The sequence below is a fragment of the Equus caballus genome, chromosome 17 (assembly GCF_041296265.1).
Source record: "Equus caballus isolate H_3958 breed thoroughbred chromosome 17, TB-T2T, whole genome shotgun sequence".
In the NCBI taxonomy this organism is placed as follows: domain Eukaryota; kingdom Metazoa; phylum Chordata; class Mammalia; order Perissodactyla; family Equidae; genus Equus; species Equus caballus.
The window spans coordinates 45,826,357-45,849,610 of record NC_091700.1 but is presented as its reverse complement, the minus strand read 5'-3'; the positions used below and the strand labels follow the sequence as shown (position 1 = coordinate 45,849,610).

At 35.7% G+C, this 23,254-nt stretch overlaps 2 protein-coding genes across 2 annotated transcripts in view; one reads left to right on the top strand and one right to left on the bottom strand.

Moving 5' to 3' along the window:
* Nucleotides 1–23,254, top strand: part of GTF2F2 (general transcription factor IIF subunit 2) — a 147,728-nt gene that overhangs the window by 58,415 nt on the left and 66,059 nt on the right. The window lies entirely within an intron of this gene.
* KCTD4 (potassium channel tetramerization domain containing 4) lies at nucleotides 10,117–20,279 on the bottom strand. Its single transcript, XM_005601237.4, has 2 exons — nucleotides 19,990–20,279; nucleotides 10,117–11,776 (listed from the first exon to the last, which is right to left on the bottom strand). The coding sequence occupies exon 2, from the start codon at nucleotides 11,589–11,591 to the stop codon at nucleotides 10,812–10,814; it is 780 nt and encodes a 259-aa protein (XP_005601294.1). The 5' UTR covers nucleotides 11,592–11,776; nucleotides 19,990–20,279; the 3' UTR covers nucleotides 10,117–10,811.

Genomic DNA, 23,254 nt, shown 5'->3' with positions numbered 1-23,254 from the left:
AATTATTTACTTTCATTTATCTCTTCTTTGTCTCAATTTCAACCTTAGATCCTGTTTTTCAAAAAGGGTTCATGGGTGACTTTTACAAATATGCACAGTTTCTTTTCAGCTCCATTGTAGAATTTTAGTCTCCATTTTAGACTTGACATTTTGTGTATATTTTAGATATATAGTTATAATTATATATATAGAAAATAAATGATATAAATGACGTATATATCTTTCATTCTTTAAAGAGTTCTAGGCATTTAATGTTTATTTTTAAGCTGACTGTACACGAAATGCTTTTGTGGAAGAATTGGTATACTTATTGAATCATGCTTTCCTTTTCTCTTGTCTCCACACTTCCTGTCTTTATTTCCTTCAATTTTGAAATCTAATTTTTAATAAGTACATTTTATCTTAATTATAAGGTCTGATTTAATTTGGTCAGCATTGCTTATGTCATGTAAAAAAATGATTGGTCATTTTAGTTTTCTCTAGTTTTATGTGTTTATATTGAAATGGATTGAACTGTTATTTCTGCAGGCTTATATAATTGAAGCCTATTAATTACCTTAATGTATTGCTTTAATAAATTTTTATTTAATAAAAATTATTCAGTTAATTTTTCATGTATGTCTTAGTGTTTTCTTCAGAAAGGTATAGTGACATGCAGAAGGCATGACTTTTTCTTTTAAAGAAGTATATTTTTGTACTGGTAAATTGTCAGTCTCTTAGGTGTTCCTTGCCGTATAGTCATCAGAAACCAAAAGTGGTATTCAAATATGGCATCAATTCTCTTCATATACCTCCCTCCGTTTTTACTGGCTGCCTCAAGGAGAAAAGAGACACTCATTTCAACTAATGACAGCTTCGAATTTATTTTCTTATTCATAGTAGTTTTAAGGAAAGTTATTGTTGTTACTTCAAATAATAAATCAGAGTAAAAAAGGTAGGCCCAAGGAGGTTTTGGGGGAATTCGTGAATGAATAGCTAGGAGTGTTTAAAATGTGTCAGTTACTTACATATATAAACATTTCTCTCTGATGTTCTTAAAAAATTTTCAAGTGAGCTCAGCCTCTTACCTCTGAATCATTATTTACATTATAAAGTTGTTTGATGAACACTATTTTCATAGATGGAGGAAGAAAACCAATTTCTACTCTTCATACCTAGAAGGAGAATTTAGGTTGACAGAATGTATGTGTAGTAGTTGAGAATGGTTCTGGAACCCAACTGCTGAGTCAGAACACTCCTCAATCTCATTAGGAGCTCTGGGATCTTAGACCCACTTCTTTTCCAGATGAAGTTTCTCCGTTTGTAAATTAGACAGAGTAATAACAAAAATGCTTATAGCAAGGTGCCTGGCATGAGTTTAAAGCTCAGTAAACATTAGTGACCTTTTATTCTTTTTTTATTTTTTATATTTATTATTATTATTATTCTACACATATAATAAGAGCCCATAATTGTGTGGGCTAGGATTTTGAACAGAAATGAGCAATAGACTTAAAGGCAAGAGTCTTAAGCTACAAAGACAGTTTTAAATGTGTCCAGTGTAAACCTGTTTTTAAAATGTGGGTCTAAGAAAATGAATTGCTTTGGCCTGTATCAACTTACAGTGAAATTGAAAAGAAATTCATCATTAATGTGAAGCCAAGGAAAAGATATTACTAGTGACTTTAGTTAGGTGTGTGTTCAATCCAGAAAGATTGACCAAGCAGTGCCATTGGTCCTATCCTTCTCCGTTTGATTTTATAAAAGATTGGTGGGAACTAGGCTAGCAGGCATCTTCCTTGAGTTCTTTAGAATAAGAACGTTTCTCTATGTGTCCTCATCCTGTTTGGTTATTTAAGATATCCTAAGTGACTGGAAGCTAAAAGATGCCTGTGTTCCAAGCAACATTGGGGCTTTTTAACTGTATTGGTCTTCGTTGGCATCTTTCATTTGTTAGTTTGCCAATTTTCGAAATACTTTTTCTTTCCAGTGGACTGTTTTACATATGTATTCTCATGTTTAAGACTTCTGATGATTTATAATTAATTTGCCTCCCAGGTGGCTGTGTAAAATAAGATTTTAAGCAATAACAACTTTATATTTTATCTTTTAAAGCTGTGTAACACAAAAACAATTAGTATGTATTTAGAAGTAAATATAAAGCTATGAATATGTGGGTGAATGGGTGTTGCCTCTTGAAGGATCATCAAATTTGGGCTATATACCCAGAAAAACTCACCTACCATTGTCCTTTGGGTCACTTTTTCTCTGACTTTTTAAAAAAAGCATCAGTGCCCCAGTATTTTAACTTAAGTGTAAAAAAGCTAGCGGTAGCTTTTCTTGATTCATCTGCTGACATGTTCTTGGCGAAAATGTCTAATTATTTGAGTAGTTTACCATAAGCTTTTGAATTTGGATAATTGATGATAATAATACTAGCTCCTTGAGGAACAAATGGCTGCCCTGCTGGTTAAGAACTCAGGCCTCTCTCTGTGTGAGGAGGTAGCTACTTAACTCTTTCTTCATTCATCCCTTGCTGTTTCTAAGCAGTTGGCTATGTCTGTCTTCCAGTTTCCACTACTTGAGTTTTTCAAACTGTTTTTCTCTTTCCCAGTTTTCTTACTTCACTCTCTTCCAAAAGACTCTAAAACAGCGTACAAGACGCTTTTAATCCTAAGTCCTTTTTTTTTGCTTGCTTGATACTACAGGGAAACAGAGGAGGATTGTGCTCTCTTCTGGCCGCACTCATTCTCCTCCTCCACCCCCAAAGTGGGGGAGGGGAGTGTAGTCCGAAAGTTGACTCTATCTCAGAAATCTGTAAAGTTGTTCCTTTGCTTACTTGTTATATAAATACTCCCCCCACCCCCCATTTGCTTAAAGATATTCTACTTTTTCTTAGATGTTCTCATGGGAGAATTTTCAGTTCATTTTTAGAAATCAGTTTGGTGGTTATTTCCAGGTAGCTGTTCTTCTGGATTTAATCCAATGATTCTGCACCTGACTGAGGAAAGCTGCCTGGTTCACGGAGGTTTCTTTCCTGGTTAGACTTATTCCCTGACCTACCAGTCACCCCTTTTCTTTTCTGTGGTTGTGTCCCCACACATCTCAGAAATGGATTCTCTGTCCTAGTTTTTTCTTGCAGCAAACTCACCGGACTAGCCAGGTTCTCTTTTGGTTTGCGTCTTCCAGTTTCTTAAGCCAGGTCTCAGCCTGTCTAATGAGTCGAAGTGCCAGCCGTCCTTCAACATTATCTTGCCCATTTTGAAGGCACATATCCTCTCTGCAGAGTCTCTCGCTGAGTTCCTGGTGTCTAATCTGAAGGTGGCATCACACACTGGTTAAGAGCTTGGCACTTGGAGGTTGCTTGTAGCTGTGTGCCTGTGGCAAGTTGCCTAACTCTGTAGGTCTGTTTCCTCATCTGTAAAACAGGGGTTCTAATACTACCCCTCTCTATCTCTTCCGGACGTCCCAAAATATCAGTGAATTAAACATTCTTTCTTCTTTGTGAAGGAAGTTCCACGGTAAGAAGTCCAGGTATGGAATGGCGGTTCCGTGGTTATTAGGAACTATCTGCCATTGTTACTTTGTGGCTTCCATCCTCACAGTGATCCAGAATGACTGCTGCAGTTATAACCATCACATCTACATCCCAGGCAGCAAAACGGAGGCAGTAGGGCAAGGCAGAAAGGCTCACCCAGCTTTGTAACCCTTTACAGGACCATATCCAAAAGTCACATCCTACAAGTTTTGCTTATATTGCTTCCATTGATCAGCACTTGATAACTTGGCTACACCTAGCAGCCACAGAACACTGGGAAATATGGATTTGTATCTGCATACAATTGCCACCCTGAATCAGAGTTTGGTTACTAACAAAGAAGGGAAGAATGGGTATTGGGAAAGTAAGTAGCAATCTCTGCAATGAGATTTAAAGATAATACACTTTAAGTACTTAGTATAGTGCATGATACATAGTAACACTTCAGTGAGTGCTAGCCCACTTTTTCTTATTCCTTTCCACCCATTCATGTACTTTCCCGGGGAAGTGATCTTTTATAGCATAACACCTGCCACTTAAAGAAACAACCATAGATGATTTCTTTGAAGAGAAGAGGTAGGTAGGTAGTGGTTACTGCCTTGTTGGAAAACCAGTAGTTTCTGTAGAAGAGGTTTCAGCTTTTTTACTTCATTAGCAATTTTTAACATTTGTGGAGTTATGTCTCTTTTTACTGTAATTTTTAAATCCTCAGCAGCTTTTCTTTCCCTGCATTAAACCAAAAAGACCACTGTTTGGTACATATTCATTTTTTAAAAGATAAAGGGGAATTGGGGCTGGCCCCGTGGCCGAGTGGTTAAGTTCGCGCACTCCACTGCAAGCGGCCCAGTGTTTGGTTGGTTCGAATCCTGGGCGTGGACATGGCACTGCTCATCAAACCATGCTGAGGCAGCGTCCCACATTCCACAACTAGAAGGACCCACAATGAAGAATACACAACTATGTACTGGGGGGCTTTGGGGAGAAAAAGGAAAAAAATTAAATCTTGAAAAAAGAAATAAAGGGAATTAAAGTTAATTCTACTAAAAAATGTTTTTATTACATCCTTTAGTTAAATGGAAAGTCTTAGGGTGATACAGAATGAAGATGGGGAATGATTTTACTTAAGGCATAGCCTCAGGGTTAACTGCCATATTTTTGTATCAAGTTTTGTTTTTATTCTGTATACCCATCATTTAGAGAATTTTACAATATACAATTTTTTGTTCTGTAATAGCAAGAGATATAGTTGAACCTCCTTTTCTTGCCTCTTATGAAGTATAATCTGCCTTATATCCAAATAATCTAAATTTTGATAAGATAGAATGAAGGGGGCAGGGAAATATAACTGGGAACCAAAATGACATTTTAGTAAAGCCTGCTTCTAGTTTTCAAGGTAGCTGAATATTTATATACTGAAACCTAATGCATTATATTTTGGCTGCGTGGTAGCAAGTAACCGTATATGTGTCATAAATGCCTGTGGTTGGTCTTTTTGGTTTTGTTGTTTTATAAATCAATCACCTATCACTTTTAGATTCTTTTGTTTGGTGTTTCTCTTCAGTAATCATCTACCCTTTATTAATAATTATTTCTGTGCACAGCTATTTATAGGCTTTCTTTTTTATTTCTGTAGGAGTTTCTTTAAAAAGATGTATACATGGATGAAAAAAATATGCAGAAATCAAAATAGTTTTGTTAGGATTTAGGATCTTGGGTGTCTGCATTCATACTTATTTTAAATGTTTTTAAAAAATAAATGTAAATAAAAATTTATTGAACGGTATGATACCTAAAGCAAATGCTAAATGGTCTAGTTTTCTTGTAAAATCACATCAAGTCATAGAAGGTTATCAAATTCAAGCAATCATTCAGATTAAAATTAATATTCAACAGTTCTTAAGAACCTTAAAAACATTAGTTAATAAACATCTGTTATAACGAGGCAAAATCAGCAGGGTGGAATTAAGAAGAAATCAGTAGATCTGCTCAATTTTACACTTTAATGATGTAGAAAATATGTACTAAACATTCTAGAGGACAGTAATCAAAATTACTTTTGAGGGGCCAGCTCGGTGGTGCAGTGGTCAAGTTCACACATTCCACTTCTCAGCGGCCCTGGGTTTGCCAGTTCAGATCCCGGGTGTGGACATGGTACCACTTGGCAAAAGCCGTGCTGTGGCAGGCGTCCCACATATAACGTAGAGGAAGATGGAGACGGATGTTAGCTCAGGGCCAGTCTTCCTCAGCAAAAAGAGGAGGATTGGCAGTAGTTAGCTCAGGGCTCATCTTCCTAAAAAAAAAAAAATTACTTTTGAAAAGTTGGCCCTGTCTTCAAAAAGGACTTTTTGGGGCTGGCCCAGTGACCTAGTAGTTGGGTTTGTGTACTCTGCTTCAGTGGCCTGGGGTTTGCAGGTTTGGATCCTGGGCAGGGACCTATGCATCACTCATTAAGCCATGCTGTGGCGGCATCTCACATACAAAATAGAGGAAGATTGGCACAGATGTTAGCTCAGGGACAATTTTCCTCAGGCAAAAAGAAGATGGGCAACAGATGTTAGCTCAGAGCCAGTCTTCCTCACCAAAAAAAAAAAAAAAAAAAAAAGAATTTTCAAAAATTAATTAGATCTTTTTTTAAAAAAAAACTAACAAAACTTGCTTTTAAATGTAGTTGAATACTCCTGAATCCTGGATTTGGAAAGACCTGTTGTGCTGTTAGATTAACTGTGTTATATTTTATGCTAGAGAACAGGTTTTTTAGGACAGATTATAAAGAAGTGTATTATAATTGTTTCCCTCTTTAATATCCAATTTAGTATTTTTTCTAAAATAACTTGTGATTTAACTAAAACTAAAATTTGTGCATTTTACATACAAATTGCTTAGTATTGTACATTTTTTGCATTCTTGGAAAAATTTAATTAAATGTAGGTAATTTCTGACAGCTTATTAAATTTTATATCAGTGATTTTTGTTTGATAGAAACTCTTGAACTATTGTATGTTTTTGTCAAGAGAAGTAGGAATACAGTCACCTCTTTATAAATTATTTTAGGCAGATTTTAAATTTCACCTTAGATATTTTCCCTCTGCCCAGCACACTTTGCTTTATCACCACTCCCTTGGTGTTTCTTCACAAAAGCAAATTAATTTTATTATTAGCTTAAGCAAAATATGATTAGGAAGATAAGTCTGCTACAGAAGTAGCCATTATGTATTTCAAAGCTAAATACAAATAATTTCTAAGATGCATACTCTTTTGGATAGTCCATATTACATCTCTGCTTTGTTAGCAAGGTTAATTATGATTCAGATGCTCTAAGTTTAACCTTGGGTGACATAATTGCAGTTTAAGGCATTTAATCATAATTTATTAGGGGTATCTTTTAGATTGTCTTATCACATATATTACTGCTGACTGATTTTAAATTGCTGATGGAACAGCTGCAATTATTATTTTGTTCTTGTAGATTTTATACATGAAACTAGAAGATAAAAGTTCTAAGAAACTCATCGTATGCATTTTTAAACTAATACAAATGAAAACTGCGTTTGCCTGTAGCAATTTAAAGTGTATTCTGTGTCTTATTGTATTCATCACAGTATTAAGCATGAGTTTGTTAAAAGTTCTCTGTTCTGTTCATGTCTAAGTTGAAAGCCTAATTAATGTAAATGTGCATTTTTGTGCCTTTCATTCATGGTTATATCATGAAGATACCTTTACACTGGATAAGGTACAAACTAGTGCTTATTGAAAGCCTGTGATGGGTGAGGCATGTTACATATAGTTTAGAATTTAATTTAAGCCTTATAAAAGCTCTATCAACTAATCGTTATCTGCATTTTACTATGAGGGTGTTGAAGTTCAAAGAAGTTAAGAATCTTGCTTATGTCATGTAAGCAAGTTAGTGGAAGTTAATTAAATTTGAACCCAAGTCTGACTCCAGAGCCCATGTGTGTTTCACTGTGCCATACTTTTTCCTCAAAGTCTATCAGTTTTCTGGACTGTACAGGTTGTAGAATGTTAACCTCCTTTTCAGCAAACCTGATAAGTGAAAATCTAGATTTGCCAATAGATAAGTTTGGGATATTCTTTACTCTTGTGAGATGATTCACCTCATGTTCTTTAAATGACACAATATGACATTAAAAATATTATTTGCTTTCCCAAAATTTGGTTTTTCACTCAACATTTTAAGAACACCTGCATTGTGAGATTTTATCAAGTGAGGCAAACGTGTATTTTGATATTCTGTATTCAGCACATACCCATGAATGCCTGTTTTATGCCAAGTTCTAGGTGTTAGAGATATAAGTGGCCTACAAAAGCAGAGATGGTTTCTGCTGGCCTTGGAACTAGTATATCTGGGTTTCAAATCTTGGTCCCACCTTTACCTCTTACTAACTGTATGATCTGAGCAAGTTCTTTAGCCCTGTAAGTTTTTGTTTCTTTGTCTTTAAGAAGGAAAGAATAATAGTACCTTTCTTGGGTCATCATGAGGATTAATTGAGATAATGTATGTTCATAATGTGGTGTCTGGCATGTAATAAAACAATAAATGTTACCTTTTATTATCATCTTAAAATAGCACTTGAAGTATAAGTTGTTTTCTTTAAAAAAATAACTGAACAAGCTTAATCGGTATCATTGTCTTCAGTCTGGGATGTAGTCCTCTTTCTTATATTATTTGAAAAGTCTCATGATTGTTTTCTTTCGTTTGTTCTGTGCACTGCCATATACATTTTAGAGATATAGTACACCATAAGCTGTGTTTTTATTTTTTGTATTTTAAGGACAGTGCTACAATCATATAAGAGTATATATGTTTAGCTCTTGGCAAGCATAGCAACCTATTTTTTATTACTTTCTGAAAAAGAAGATAAAGAGTAACTTTGTGATTTGTTCTTTGGAGCAATATTTACCTATGAGGAAAGATTTGAGGAAGAAATTCTTCAGTGATTGCAAACAAAAACATTAGGACAGCTTCACTCTGACTTATAATTGGCATTTTATATGATTTCTTGAGTTTTTGAATGGAAAGTATTTCTAAGTATTTTTAGAAAACAGTAAAATTTAAAACTAGGTGTTTTCTATACACTTACAATATTTAGGCACTTGAATATGTAAATCCAAGTGCAAATAATTTTGAAAGGTTACACAAGAGTAATTAATCTAGTCAAATTTCCTTCTAGATTATTTAAATTGTTTTAGGATATTGTGTTTTATCAAAAGCTTGAGGAGGAATTAAATGCATGCAGGTATGATTTTTTAGAGATATACATAAAAATACATAACAGATTTATTTAAGTAGTGGTTTCCATCAATAATAATTTTGTTATAATAGTTAAATTCTCTTTTTGCGAATTAATGCAAAAACCTTACTTATAATACTTCTAAGAAGAATTGTTCAGCTATGTCTCCTGTAAAAAGGTATGTCAGGGCTATATTTATTATCTGTAATGAAATCCTGTTAGAGAGAATCTTGCTTTGAGGTTAAATCACTACCATTTTTTTCATTACCAAAGACCAAATGCCAAGGAAAAGTCAACTCATAAGCTGGAAAGGTAGAGAAACAGTTCAATTATAATGACTGCTAAAGTAGATTTTACTGTTTTTTTCTATTTCATAGTTCCTTAAATCCTGATTAAGCCATTTTAAAGTACGTAAAAGAGAATTTGATGTTTTAGTTGAAACATTTTTTTCTTCTCATGTATAAAAGATTGTGTGCTTGATGTGTTTTTTTGTTTTTAATGTGTATTTTTTAAAGGACTTTTTAGATTTTAAAGTATTTCTTTTACTATGTACAGCCAACATTTGTATTACCTTAGATGTTGTAACTGGAAGTCAGTTATAGTTCTGAGAATGAATATTAGCTTTGCTGCTAATTTATTCTAAGTTTTTATGGGTAAGCAAACTTTTGACTGTAAGCTAATTTATGTAACCTCAGTCAAGATTTTCAGAAATCTTTCATTCAAATTTATTAAAATTAAGATTTAGTTTCCAGATTTAATGGTTAAATTTTAAAGGAGCAAATTTAAGATATAATTTGTTCTTAGAAACCAGAGAAAATAAGTGTCATAGAAATGACTTAGCTGGTTTTTAGGAGGAAAAAAATGCATTCACATTTAAGGCTAAGTTTCTGGAATGTGTCATTGAGACAATATATAAAATTTAATTTTAAAAAATAACTTCTTGTTTAGCTTGAAGAGATTAACATAACTCATTGAGTCTGAGGTTTAGCATCAAAAGAGGTACTGAAAAGAATCAATAAAGTTCTTTTGTAAGAATAATGTTTAGGGATGCTCATTTAATATTTTTGAGCTTGAAAAATGAATAGATGTTTAAGGTGATTCTGAAAATGAACTCTATTATTCTGATACCACATACTCTGTTGAAAGTAAGTTATCCATCTGTGCTGCACCTCAGCCTGCAAAGAAATGAATTTGCTGATTTTTGTCACTTGCAAGACCAGCCAGGGTTACTGTAGCCTGCCACTTAAAACATCAATGCATAGTGTACGAAATCATCAAGCAATACTGTTTGTTTCAAAAGTGACACATGTAACTTTTTATTGTAATTATTAATACAAGCAAAGAAGCTAGTAGTGTTTTTATTTTTTTATTGTCATCAAGCAGTTTTCTAGGAATTTTCAGCAATATATCAATCCAGCTATAATTCTAGTATGAAATACAGGAACTATGAATATGCTTTTGGTGCCTACCATTAAAAATTAAATAAAAAAAATTAAATCAATAGCTTCAATATCTTCTTACAGTCTCATTTGGTTTTACTATAGCTCTGTTTTAGTAGATCTGCACATTTATTTTACTCTCAGTGGTTAATTTTACCACTGAGTTCAGTTTCTTTGTAGATTTTGCCATAAGTAGAAAGAATTTTAAATCTTCTAGCCCCTTCAAATATTTCATTACCATTTATTTAATTGAACGATAGATAATGCACATGCTTGTTCATTGTGCAAGTACCCAAGACATTCTGATTGAAAGACAGCTTAAGGAAAAATAAACAAGTAGCAAAAGCATTCAGTCTTTATTTACAATATATAGAAGATTGCTGTTTTCATTTTGAGTTTCATTTTAAGAGTCTGATCAGCAGGAACACCCTAGAGAAGGACATCTTTAGCGATAGAATTTACATACCGTTAGCTCACAGTAATTGATTAGCAGCAGGGCTCTGAGTACAGAGCTAGCTGGGCACGTTGTTTGGGATGCCTTTGATGCTGTGGTTTTCCGAAGCTTGCTGGCTGCGTGCTTGTTGCCTTTGTTCGTGACACAGGTAGTTACTTGATAAAATGAAGTGCATCGCTGTGAACAATTGACCCTTTGGAACAATCCAGGCTGGTCAACAGTCTAAAACCACACTTTAAGGCCATCATTATAGCCTCAAACTTAAGAGTTTCCAAGGTACAGACAAAGGTGTTGTCTTCCTTTAGTACAAGTCGAGTGCCATTTTCAGACTTTATGAAGTATTTAAATTGAATGATATTTGATGATATTGAAAACTCCTCAGGAAATCCATCCAGCCTGCTTTTGGACACCAGAACAATGCGAGATTTTATTTTTGATATGAAATCAGGAGCATTACAGAAGATTCTCAGTCCTTGTGAGCGATCATGGTTATCTGTTATTTCCAAGAAAGTAGTCTCTCTGGGTGTTAGCTGTTCTTTTTCCCACCTGGATTTCACCTCCTCCGCCAGTCCCTTGAGCTGAAAGAATTCTGCTTCTTGTGCAAGAAGTTGATTTTCTCGAAACCCTTCGGGCAGTAGAAGTTCTCCATTTCGTAGGAAGTTTAGGACATGTCTGAAGAGGAGCCCATCCCTGTCTATGAAATAATGACCATCGGCATCAAACGGGCAGAGAATTTTTCCATTCACTATACCTTCAAGGAAAGTGTCTGGGTACTTGGTCAGTGTTTGCTTTTGAGTAATGTATAAATATCCACCAACGTTGAGAGTCATCAGTGTGGATTTGCAGTTCTTTCCTTGGTCAGCATCTTCCAGGCTGTTGTGTTTCCCTTCATACTCCTTTTCTTTTTCTCTTCTGTTTATTTTACGCTCCATTTTTGACAATCCTATTTCAGCTTGTTCTTCTTGGCTTTGAGATTTTTAAAAAAGAAACACTACCACACAAACACGCCTTTATTCAGCCCCAGCCTGGTGGTGGAATGGAAATGCTGGCAGCTTCGCCTGCGCTGTCAGCTCAGTTTTGCAGTAGGTGGCGTATCAGCTATGTATGCAGGAGCTTTCTGGAGTAAGACGGAAAAGAGATAATTTGCATTTAACTGTATCAGGGAAGGAATTTGTTGTGAAAAGATTTTCATGTATATTCTTTGAAGTGATAAAAGTTACTTAGAATAAATTTAATTTCCTCTTGGCAGTTAAGCAATTACAAATGTTTAATTCTCCAGCTAAGTATGAACTTTTATCCATTTCTAAATGTCTTTTGAGATTAATCAGGTAAGCTTAATATTGAATAATATTGTTTTCTTTTGGAGAATAATGTATGTTGAGTTAGTATCATTGTTTAAGGTAAATCATAAATGGCAATCCTAAAGAGAAAGGAACTAGGTGTATAGAATTTTCTCTCCTATAAAGAGTTACATGTTTCACAGTGGTGTAGTCATTTTAGAGACCCAAATGAGAATATTTAAACCTGTTAGTTGTGACATTGCACTTGAATTTAATTGGACTTGCATGTGATTCTGGTTTTGGGATCTTTGCAAGTGAGAAGAAATTTTCTTAATGTCCTTTAACAAAATGTTCTGTTATTTTATTTGCTTTTGGACCCTAAAGGTAAAAAATCAAATATACAGGCCTTGCGATAATCATATCCTTTTATTGGGTTAAGCTTTCCTATGGAACATTCATAAGCTTGTTTCACCCTAAACCTGCTTCAGTGCTGAACAAAGACTTGGACTGCTGTAGAAAATACTATCATTCTGTGTGTGTCTGTGTGCGCGCACGCGTACACATATGTTTGAGAAGATAAAAGACAGACAGACTCAAAATACCTACTGTAAAATAGTGTCATGGGAAAGTTGGTTGATTTTTTTCCCCCAGTGTTCTTTCAAAGGTGAAAGAAAGGACCAAAGCCTATGCTTTTTTTTTTTTTTTTTAACTTGGGAGCTGGAACAGTGTGAGTCTGGTGTTTTTCCCCTTTTCTTTTTTTTCTCCTTCCCCTGTAACTTGCCTTCCAAAGCATTTTAGGGATCTGAGCTTTCATTTCTAGAATTTAAAGGCCCAGTGGTAAGAAATTTGAATGTTGTCCCCAGTACACTTTTATTTGACTGGTCTATCTGCTGAATTATTCTGAGGAACTACATTGTTCTCAGAATTAGACTTTAGATTTTACATTGCCTTATATTTTGATTACATTAAAGGTATTTCTAAATTATTCAAATTTGTGTTGATAGAAATATTGGAGCAGATTCTTGTAAAAATACTTACCTTTTATTTTCTCTAAACAATGTTAGATTTTCTTCAGATATAAAAAAATTATATCCTTAATTATGGCATATTTTGAATTTAACATTTATGTGTCATTGAGATTATCAAAGGTCCATTGAAATTAAACTAGAAATCTAAGGCATAACATTTTTAGGGTTAAGTTTTTGCTTAGAGACCGTGAAATTCAGTCTTCTCATTTTGCCAAAGATAAAATTGCATTCTAGAGAGTTTTTAGTGTTTTATCTAGACCTTTACAGCTTGTTAATAGCAAGCCAACACTTGGACTACAGCTTCCTCTTAGTGCTGCATCATTTAAGAAGAGTTTTTACTCTTATATTCTAACAATTTCGTGTATGTTGATTTTGCTTTTTTATAATCTAGTCTTTTCTATGGATGTGACTTTTTAGGAAATACTGAATAGTTTTTCTTTTTGGTACAACTTTGGATATTTATTCATAGAATTCTTATGTTAACAGTCACTGCTCATGAGTAGCATCGTGTAACAGCAAAATCAATAAAGGCATAACAATTTCATGTATAGACATAGTCTTCTGTTAATGAACTTCTTGGGACATAAGAATTAATTGAACATAACTGTAGTGTAGTGGTGGAGACTGCTAGAATTTTCTTTGTATGTTTAAATAAAGTGATGTAGTTGAATAGTATGTGATACTTGGTCTGCTTCCTTGCACTCTCTTTGGCCCATTTGTAGGTGCTTTCATAAGGAGGCCTTGAAGCTAGTGCTGCTAGAGGATGGGCTTCCACTGGGCGGGGAGGTGAGGCATCACTCCTGGAAGTTGGACTGCTGACTCTTCATCACTCCAGGGCCGCATTATACTTGCTAACTCGCTCATTTCTGGTTTCTGCTGCTTGGTTTTTAAAACTGCTGATGCATGTCTTTGTTTCTGCTGGCTTGCTTTGACAGACTCTGAACCACCCCATCGTGTGCCTCTAACCCTTGATTGCATTTTCTCCCTCTAGAATTCACTTCGGTGTTCTTGGCTTCTGCAGAGCTGACACATGTGATTTGTTTGCCACCTGTGGCCTGGCAACAATAGTGTAATGGAAGCCTTGTCTTAGTGCCTGACTGGAGGCTGGTGTGAATCCATAGGACTTTCCTTTTGTGTCTTGTTGCCTCCAACTTGCAGTCTTAAAAAAGAAAAATGGAACCAGTAGGCCCCACCTTATCCCCATTACTCCACATTATCCCCATTAAAGCATGATGATTGCAGTTTATAGAAATTGCAGGGGTTTGTTGATCTTTGCTGCTGTTATGGTATACGTGCCCCTTAGGAGAAAGCCAGGTTGTCTTCTTTTTAGTCTATTCTAAGCTTATGTTTACTTGCTTGGGGGCAGAGGTGGAGTGTGGGGAGAGCTTGTGCTATCTAGCATCACTTGGGTCCACACAACCCTAAAACTATAAAAATGGTGCTTCAGTAGCTATGCCAAGGGAAATATCCATGGTTTATGCGATTACATTTCTCTGCCTCACTGCCGATACACACGGGAATTAATCAGTTCAGTGGTTTCAGCAAAAGGGCTTAATCCACACGTCAGAGGTAGCTCAGTTAGATCCACTTGACCGCTAGACTTGAAGATTTCATCTGCTTTGCAGGCCGAAAGATAAATATTTTAAAAAGGTAGGGACCCTGTTTTCTCCTCGCTACCATAGCCCTTTATTAGAGTTACGTCACCTCTGTCTTAGACATCTGTAATCACCCATATAAAAGAGCCCTTTAGCCAACTTTGAGGATTTAAACAATGCCACTGTTAGGTTCTTGGTATGAGTATATCCATTGGTTAGGCCCAATGCCTCACCAAATTCTAGCAAAACTCTCCACTATGTGGTGATGTTAATCTTCTGTTATCTGCATTAGGCGGAACTTATTCTAGGCCACTGGGAGGAATTCCCAAATTATCTACCAACTCCTGATGGGAAATGAGGTCATTGTCATTACCATGACTGACACAGGACTTCATCATAATATATGCTTGCTCTGTTTATATGCCAGAGATAATCCCATGCCGTGGGAGGAAATGGAACCTTACCAAGAAGGTATCTCTCCTGACTGGAAGATAGGAGATTTGATAATTCCCCTAGACTCAACAGATCACTCTTCTGTGAAATTCAGACATTTCTTTTCAAGGAAAAGGGATGGTCTTAGGAACTGTTTTTAATAAGAGCACCGTACTTCTGTCTCCACATTCCCCACTTTCACCAAATCTTTTTGGTTGTTTTTACCTGCATGCTTTTATGCCTGTCTTTTAAAAAGATTAGTTCCCATTACCTTAGAAAGAAAGTAAAAGCAACTACAGCTAGAGCAGCAGCTGTCAATTTTTGCTTAACCCTGGCACTGTGTCTTTGTTCTGGACTTCCCCACATTTTTTCAAGCCTGTTGATCTGTGTCTTTCTTCCTCACTTAAATTTGATACCCATCTACCTGACTCCCTGATCATCTTTATCTGTTCATTTTCCAAAATCTGGGTAACTGTTGGCCATCTGACTTGTGTCCTCTAATTCTCCTTTGCCTTGACTCTCCTATGTCTTTTGAAAGTTGTTTCTCTTTCTTATGTGTTGCTTGCTGCTGCTGCTTCATAGCCTCCTGTTCATAGCGTTGAATGTGAGAAACATTCATTTTGATATTCAGCTATGTTCCTCTTGTGTGTTAAAAAATAAAAATAAATTACGCAGTGTAATGTATTAACGTACTTTAAGGATAAAGGATTTTTCTGTGCTAATCTAATTCTGCTTGAATGTCAGAACTTTTTGTTTTGAAATAGAACCTTCACCTGCAGTAGATGTTGTCTGGTGCTGGGATTGTACTGACACAAGTTCTACCTCACCTACCTTATGCAGCTGATTGACCACAGTGTCTCCCCAACTATGCAGAGTGCTTGACTCGTCCTAGGACTCACTGGATAAAACCTCTAGCAAGAAGGTGATGTGGATGTGCAATTCCAGTCAGATAAATACACTTGTAAAATGTTTTGCAGTGTTGAACTGAGTCTTCAAAGAAGCCCAGGAAACTTCGGTACATTAGCAAATTTTTAAGCCTCATTTGAGGAGTGTAGAAAAGAATAAAGCACTATCTATCAAAAGGAGCACAAGTAAAAATGACAGACTAAATGAGAAGTTCAGGCAAAATTCCATTCCACGTTTCTTTGCTTTTCATTATGGCAGTAGTCTTGAAAACAATTTGCAAATCTTATTAATTCATATTTTAAATGTACTTTGAGAGATAAGTGTTTCAGGGAAACCTGTGTTTTATAATTCTGTAAGCAGAAGTCATTTAAGTTTTTTAAAATGAGTTTTCTCTTTTTCGAAGTGTAGCCTATGCCTTATTATTCACTGGAAAATTTTATTGTAACTAGATGAACAGAGCACTTCTGTAAGCCATCAAATGAACATTGAAATTATATAATTGTATAGAACTCATTTTTGTAGTGCTATTTGGCAAAAGTAAATTTACCTTCTCTTTGAGGAGGAGATATTTTAAGTTAATTACCGTTATCTACAATCTCAAATGAGGCACATGCCTTTGAAACCTTGTAAAAGTAATATTGGTATGAAATCAGTGACCGAAAGGGTCTCTGCTCCCAGTGCTGTCTCCTACCACTGTCCTTCTGTTATCCTCTTATCTTTAGATCATCTTGTTTCTTTAGAGATGAGATGGTATGGAGGAAAGAGAGGAGGCCTGAACAGCAGGACAAGATATGATGGTTCATAGGAGCAAATACAGTTTCTTACTTACAGAGAGTAGAGTGATTATAAATTAGGGATGGAAAACTCTATCATATTGGACATTTTTTCACATTTAACATTTCTGGAATCAGACTATGTCTTAAAGTCATTGGCTTGTAAGTGTTTTGTGGCAGTATGTTGTCTTTCTTAGTGACACATAAATCATGGTTAATATTACAATTGATGGTATCTTAGATTTGATGAAAGCATTTGAGCAGTTTGGTAAACTGTTACCCACATACAACCAGAAAATAAAATTAACAGAGAGACAGGGAGAGGAAAAGAGGGGGAGGGAGGAAGGGGGGGAGGGAGGGAGACAGAGATGGGGGGAAATATGCAGAGAGAGAGAAATATCAGGGCAGCAGTTCTCAATCCTGGCTGCTGCATGTTAGAATTATCTAGCGAGGTTGTAAAAATATCATTAGCTCTTCCGCACACAATGCAGTTAGAGTAGAATCTCTGGGCCCAGTATCTTTTTAAAAAGCTCCCAGGTGATTCTAATGATCAAGCAGAGTTGAAGAGCCACCATATTAAGGAAATTGATGAACTCAGGAAAGGGAGTTAATTTCAAAGGAGTTCTTTTTATTTTCTTTCTTTCTTTCTTTCTTTTTTCATTGCAGTAACATTGGTTTATAACATTATATAAACTTTTGGTGTATGTCATTTTTTTTTTTCAAGATTGGCACCTGAGCTAACATCTGTTGCCAATCTTCTTTTTTCTTCTTCTTCTTCAAAGCCCCCCAGTACATAGTTGTGTATTCTAGATGTGAGTGCCTCTGGTTGTGCCATGTGGGATGCCGCCTCAGCATGGCATGATGAGCGGTGCCATGTCTGCACCCAGGATCGAAACCGGCAAAACCCTAGGCTGCCAAAGCGGAGCATTCGAACTTAACCACTCAGTCACGGGGCCGGACCCCGGGTGTATGTCATTATATTTCAGTTTCTGTGTAGATTACATCATGTTCACTACCCCAAGACTATTCACAATCCATCACCATACCCATGTGCCTAATCACCCCTCAAAGGAGTTCTTAGTGATGAGGACATAATTTCTACCCTGTAGTTGTGAGGGTAACTTACTAATAAAGTATCTTGAAAACCATAAAGCACTAAACTAGCCTATGGTATTACTACTGTTACTATTTAACATTGTGAAGAGAATAGGAGTTATTGAGGATGAAATTAATGAAACTTGAATCATTTTCAGTTGACTTAAAAATGTGTGCCATCATATTGTCTATAAGTATTTCACTAATATTGTATCCATCAACTATATTGCAGTCTGTCTAGGCACAGGAGCCTGCATTTTTCTTCCTTTGTACCCCTCATCATATCCAGCACAGTGTTTGGCACTGTTTAACTTTAATATAGCACTATAGTAAAGTGCTTTCTCCAGGATACTTAATCTTTCCTGGAAGGATTTGTTTTTCTATCCATTTAATCACTTTTGCTGCTGTTTTTGAATTTTCTCTGATTTCAAGTGCAGCAGCCAAATGGTGCAAAGCTGGATTGCACCCTTTGATATAGGTATAACTAAAACAAACTATTATAGTCCAGTGGTCCCCCTTATCCATGATTTTGCTTTCCACCGTTTGTTATCGATGATCAGCTGCAGTCTGAAAATGTTAAATCGAACATTCCAGAAATAAACAATTCATGTTTTAAATTGCCCACCATTCTGAGTAGCATGAAGCATTCTCGAGCCTTCGTGCCCCATCCTGCCTGGAGCCATGAATCAGCCCTTTGTCCAGAGCATCCACACTACCTGCCACCCATTAGTCACTTAGTAGCCCTCTTGGTCAACAGATGGACTGTCGAGGTATCGCAGTGTTTGTGTTCAAGTAACCCTTCTTTTACTTAATGGCTTCAAAGCACAAGGGTAGTGATGCTGACGATTCTGATATGCCAAAGAGAAGCCTTAAAGTGCTTCCTTTAAATGAAAAGGTGACAGTTCTCCACTGAATAAAGAAAGAAAAAAATCATATGCTGAGGTTGCTAAGATCTGTGGTAACTTTTATTACAGTATATTGTTATAATTGTTCTATTTTATCATTAGTTATTGCTTTTAATCTCTTACTGTGCCTAATTTATAAATTAAACCCTATCATAGATATGTATATATAGGAAAAAGCATAGTATATATAGTATTTGGTACTATCTGTGGTTTCAGGCATCCACTGGGGTTCTTGGGACATATCCCCCACAGATAAGGGGACTACTGCACTATGATTTTCCTGCCCCTTTTCATTTATTATTACAATATGGCATTACTTTGTGTTTTTTATGAAGCTGTATTTTACTTCTGGGTTTTATTCAGCCTCTTATTCTTGAAAGCATCTTTGAGGTTAGGTATTATATGTGTTTATACATCATCACAACATAATGACCACATCTGTATTTAAAAGATTTGTATATTGATTAATTATGTATATGATGTAACAAGCAAAAAGGAGACTATAGTGTAGTATAGGAGGAATGATAACTTGTGAACTTGCTTTGTAAACATTAAAACAGACAAATGTTTGTTTTTAAAATGCTCATTCACTAAGTTATTTCATTGATCAAAAGTTTGTTATGGCTTCTGTAGGCTCATAGAACAGTCCAAACTCCTTTGCACATTTAAGGCCTCCATCTTTGTTTTTGCACCTTAGCTGATGACTTTCCTTTCTACTCCTGGGCAACCAGTCTTATTATTCACTGATACTCTTTGATCAGCATTACAACGTATCTTGTACAGGAGTGTACATAAAACCTTCTTTCTTCCAGTCTATAGGGGAAAAGTTGAAGAGCAGTACCATGACTAAGAAAGTTGAGATGTTTTCTAAATCCTACGTATAGTGCTCAAATTATGGTTTCAGTGTTTGATTTAAAATTGGGAATTCCCAGCACATTAGATGTATTTGTAATTTGAATGTCATTCCAAGAAAACATACTACACAAACAGTCGATTTTGAGGAGTACTTATATCATTGTTCATTTGTTTTGAGGTCAATAAATGCTAATGCTGTATGTTTACTGAAATCTGAGCATGATCTTTTATTCCTAACATTCCTAAGGTTAAATAGAGATCAGAACATCAATTCACAAATTTGAATAGAATAAGGATCTCCTTATTAATATAGGAATTATAAGTTTGCCTAACTGGTTTGTTAAGATGCCAAGTAGCTTGTAGTAATAGGCCTTACCCTGTGAACCCCAGACAAAATACTGCTAGGAAGAGATTTTAAATGAGAAGAATGGAGATTAGTAGGAATATTAAAAATGGTTTACCTTTTAAATGCACCTGTGGAACTAGTATTTCTTCAGTCCTTTTCCAGAGAGGATAGACTCAGATGTGATGTACGTAAGAATCAGGAAAGTAGCTTCAGAGTCTCAAGGATAGTCCAAAATCTTGGTTCTAGCCCACTTGTCTGTGTTTTAACTTGAGTTGCAGGTGCTCTTAAAGGCCTCCACATTGAACTGGACTCAGAGTAGTCTTGTGGAAATGAATACCTATAACTTCCTGATGCCTAACATCTTCCTTGCATACCTTCTCTCATTACTTACATGCCACTGCTAATAAGCACCCTTCCTGCTTGCTTATTACTTTAACTTGTTCGAACTAGGTGTGCCCTTAACTTGTAAAAAATGCCAGTCAGTTATTTCTCTTGAGTTCTTCAACACAGAGTATATCTCAAGTTGAGATAAAGAGTAGGAAAATCCCGCTTAGAAGTTTGTATGTTTTCAAGTTTTGGGCAGCTTCTCAACATTTTGTTGTTCCAAGAAACAGTTTTTCTGTAATTTCTAACTCAAAGAAAATTTAATTATATCTAGGTCTTTTAAAAAGTAGTAGAGCAAACAAAATAAACAGTTATGAAATAATAAAACATTCCCGATTGGAAGGGAAGGCCAGTTTTGTTTTGTTGTGGTGAAAGAGAAGTGGAAGAGATCTCAGAGATTCCAGTAACTTCATTATATAGATGCTGAAGTCCAGAGATGTGAAGTAGTTTCTCCAAAATAAGACTGCTATTTAGTGGCAGAATCGGAACAGGAGCTCTTGGATTCTTTCTATGGGATGTGCTTTGTGTACTTACTCTTTAAAATTTTTTCTGAAAATAGGTGGCAGGATAAATTAAAATACCATCACCAAAGCTGTGTGTTCATACTCATTAAGGTTCTTTTGTTTACAAGCAGCAAAAATCAATAAGTAAACCAATATAGCAAAAAAAAAAAAAAAGGGAGGGGGGAGGAGAAAATTTAGAAGGGATCTTAGAATATTTCCCAGAATCCAAAGAAGAGTTGAACAAATAGCCAAGCTTAGGGAAAGGTAGGAACTGAGCCATTCCAAGGCTTTTAGTAGATGAAATTGTGTGGCTTCTCTTCAGAGTGCTGTCATGACCACGTCTTTCCAGTCATTTCTGGTGTGGGTCCCTTAGTTTAAAATTCCTAATGAGAGAGAGAGAGAGAAAGGAGGTGAAAGCCATTGCTCACGCTGTTCCCCCCACCTTCAGTGCCCTTCTGCCTCACCTCCCAGTCTTAATCCTACCCATTTTTCAAAGTTTAGCACAAACATTGCTTTCTCTATCAAAACTCTTCTTGATCTCCAGTTAGACATAATCTCTGTGTGTATTAATTCCAATACTCTGTGTATATCTCCGTCTTTTTAAAAAAATATTTATGTATTTACTTTTTTATTTTTTTGCAGTAATGTTGGTTTATAACATTATATAAATTTCAAGTGTACATCATAATATATTTTGAATTCTGTGTAGATTATACCATGTTCACCACCCAAAGACTAATTATAATACATCACCATATACATGTGCTTAATCACCCCTTTCTCCCTCCTCCCTCCCCCCTTTCCCTCTGATAACCACCAATCCAGTCTCTGTTGCTATGTTTGTTTGTCATTGTTTTTATCGTCTACTTATTAGTGAAATCATACAGTATTTGACTTTCTCCCTCTGACTTATTTCACTTAGCATAATACCCTCAAGGTCCATCCGTGTTGTCACAAATGGCCTGATTTCATCATTTCTTATGGCTGAGTAGTATTCCTTTATGTATATATACCACATCTTCTTTATCCATTCGTCCCTTGATGGGCACCTAGGTTGCTTCCAAGTCTTGGCTATTGTGAATAATGCTGTGACGAACATAGGGGTGCATGTGTCTTTATGCATTTGTGTTTTCAAGGTCTTTCGATAAATACCCAGCAGTGGAATAGCTGGATCATATGGTAGATCTATTCTTAATTTTCTGAGGAGTCTCCATGCTGTTTTCCATAGTGGCTGCACCAGTTTGCACTCCCACTAGCAGTGTACAAGGGTTCCTTTCTCTACACATCCTCTCCAACACTTGTTTCCTGTCTTGTTAATTATAGGCATTCTGATGGGAGTGAGGTGATATCTCATTGTTGTTTTGGTTTGCATTTCCCTGATAGTTAATGATGTTGAACATCTTTTCATGTGCTTGTTGGCTATCTGTGTATCTCCTTTGGAGAAATCTCTGTTCACATCTTTTATACATTTTTTAATTGGGTTGTTAGTTTTTTTGTTGTTGAGATGTATGAGTTCTTTATATATTTTGGCTGTTAACCCCTTATCTGATGTATGGTTTGCAAATATCTTCTCCCACTTGTTAGGTTGTCTTTTTGTTTTGTTGATGGTTTCCTTTGCTGTGCAGAAGCTTTTTAGTTTGTTGTAGTCCCATTTGTTATTTGCCTTTCCCGGTCAGACATGGTATTTGAAAAAATGCTGCTAAGACTGATGTTAAAGAGCGTACTGCCTATGTTTTCTTCTTGGAAGTTTAATGGTTTCAGATCTTACCTTCAAGTCTTTAATCCATTTTGAGTTTATTTTTGTGTATGGTGTAAGATAATGGTCTACTCTCATTCTTTTGCATGTGGCTGCCCAGTTTTCCCAACACCATTTATTGAAGAGACTTTGCTTTCTCCGTTGTATGTTCTTGGCTCCCTTGTTGAAAATTAGTTGTCTATAGATGTGTGGGTTTATTTCTGGGCTCTTGATTCTGTTCCATTGATCTCTGTGTCTGTTTTTGTGTCAGTACTGTGCTGTTTTGATTGCTGTAGCTTTGTAGTATGTTTTGAAATCAGAGAGTGTGATATCTCCATCTTTGTTCTTTTTTCTCAGGATTCCTTTGGCTATTCGGGGTATTTTGTTGTTCTATATAAATTTTAGGATTCTTTGTTCTATTTCTTTGAAAAACGTTGTTGGAACTTTGATAGGGATTCCATTGAACCTGTAGATTCCTTTAGGACATATGGACGTTTTAACTATGTTAATTCTTCCAATCCAAGAGCACGGAATATCTTTCCATTTCCTTGTATCATCTTCAATTTCTTTCAACAATTGTTTTATAGTGTTTGGTGTACAGATCTTTCCCTTCTTTGGTTAAGTTTATTCCTAGGTATTTTATTCTTTTTGTTGCAATTGTAAATGGATCATATTCTTAATTTCTCTTTCTGCCACTTTGTTGTTAGTGTATAGAAATGCAACTGATTTTTGTATGTTGATTTTGTATCCTGCAACTT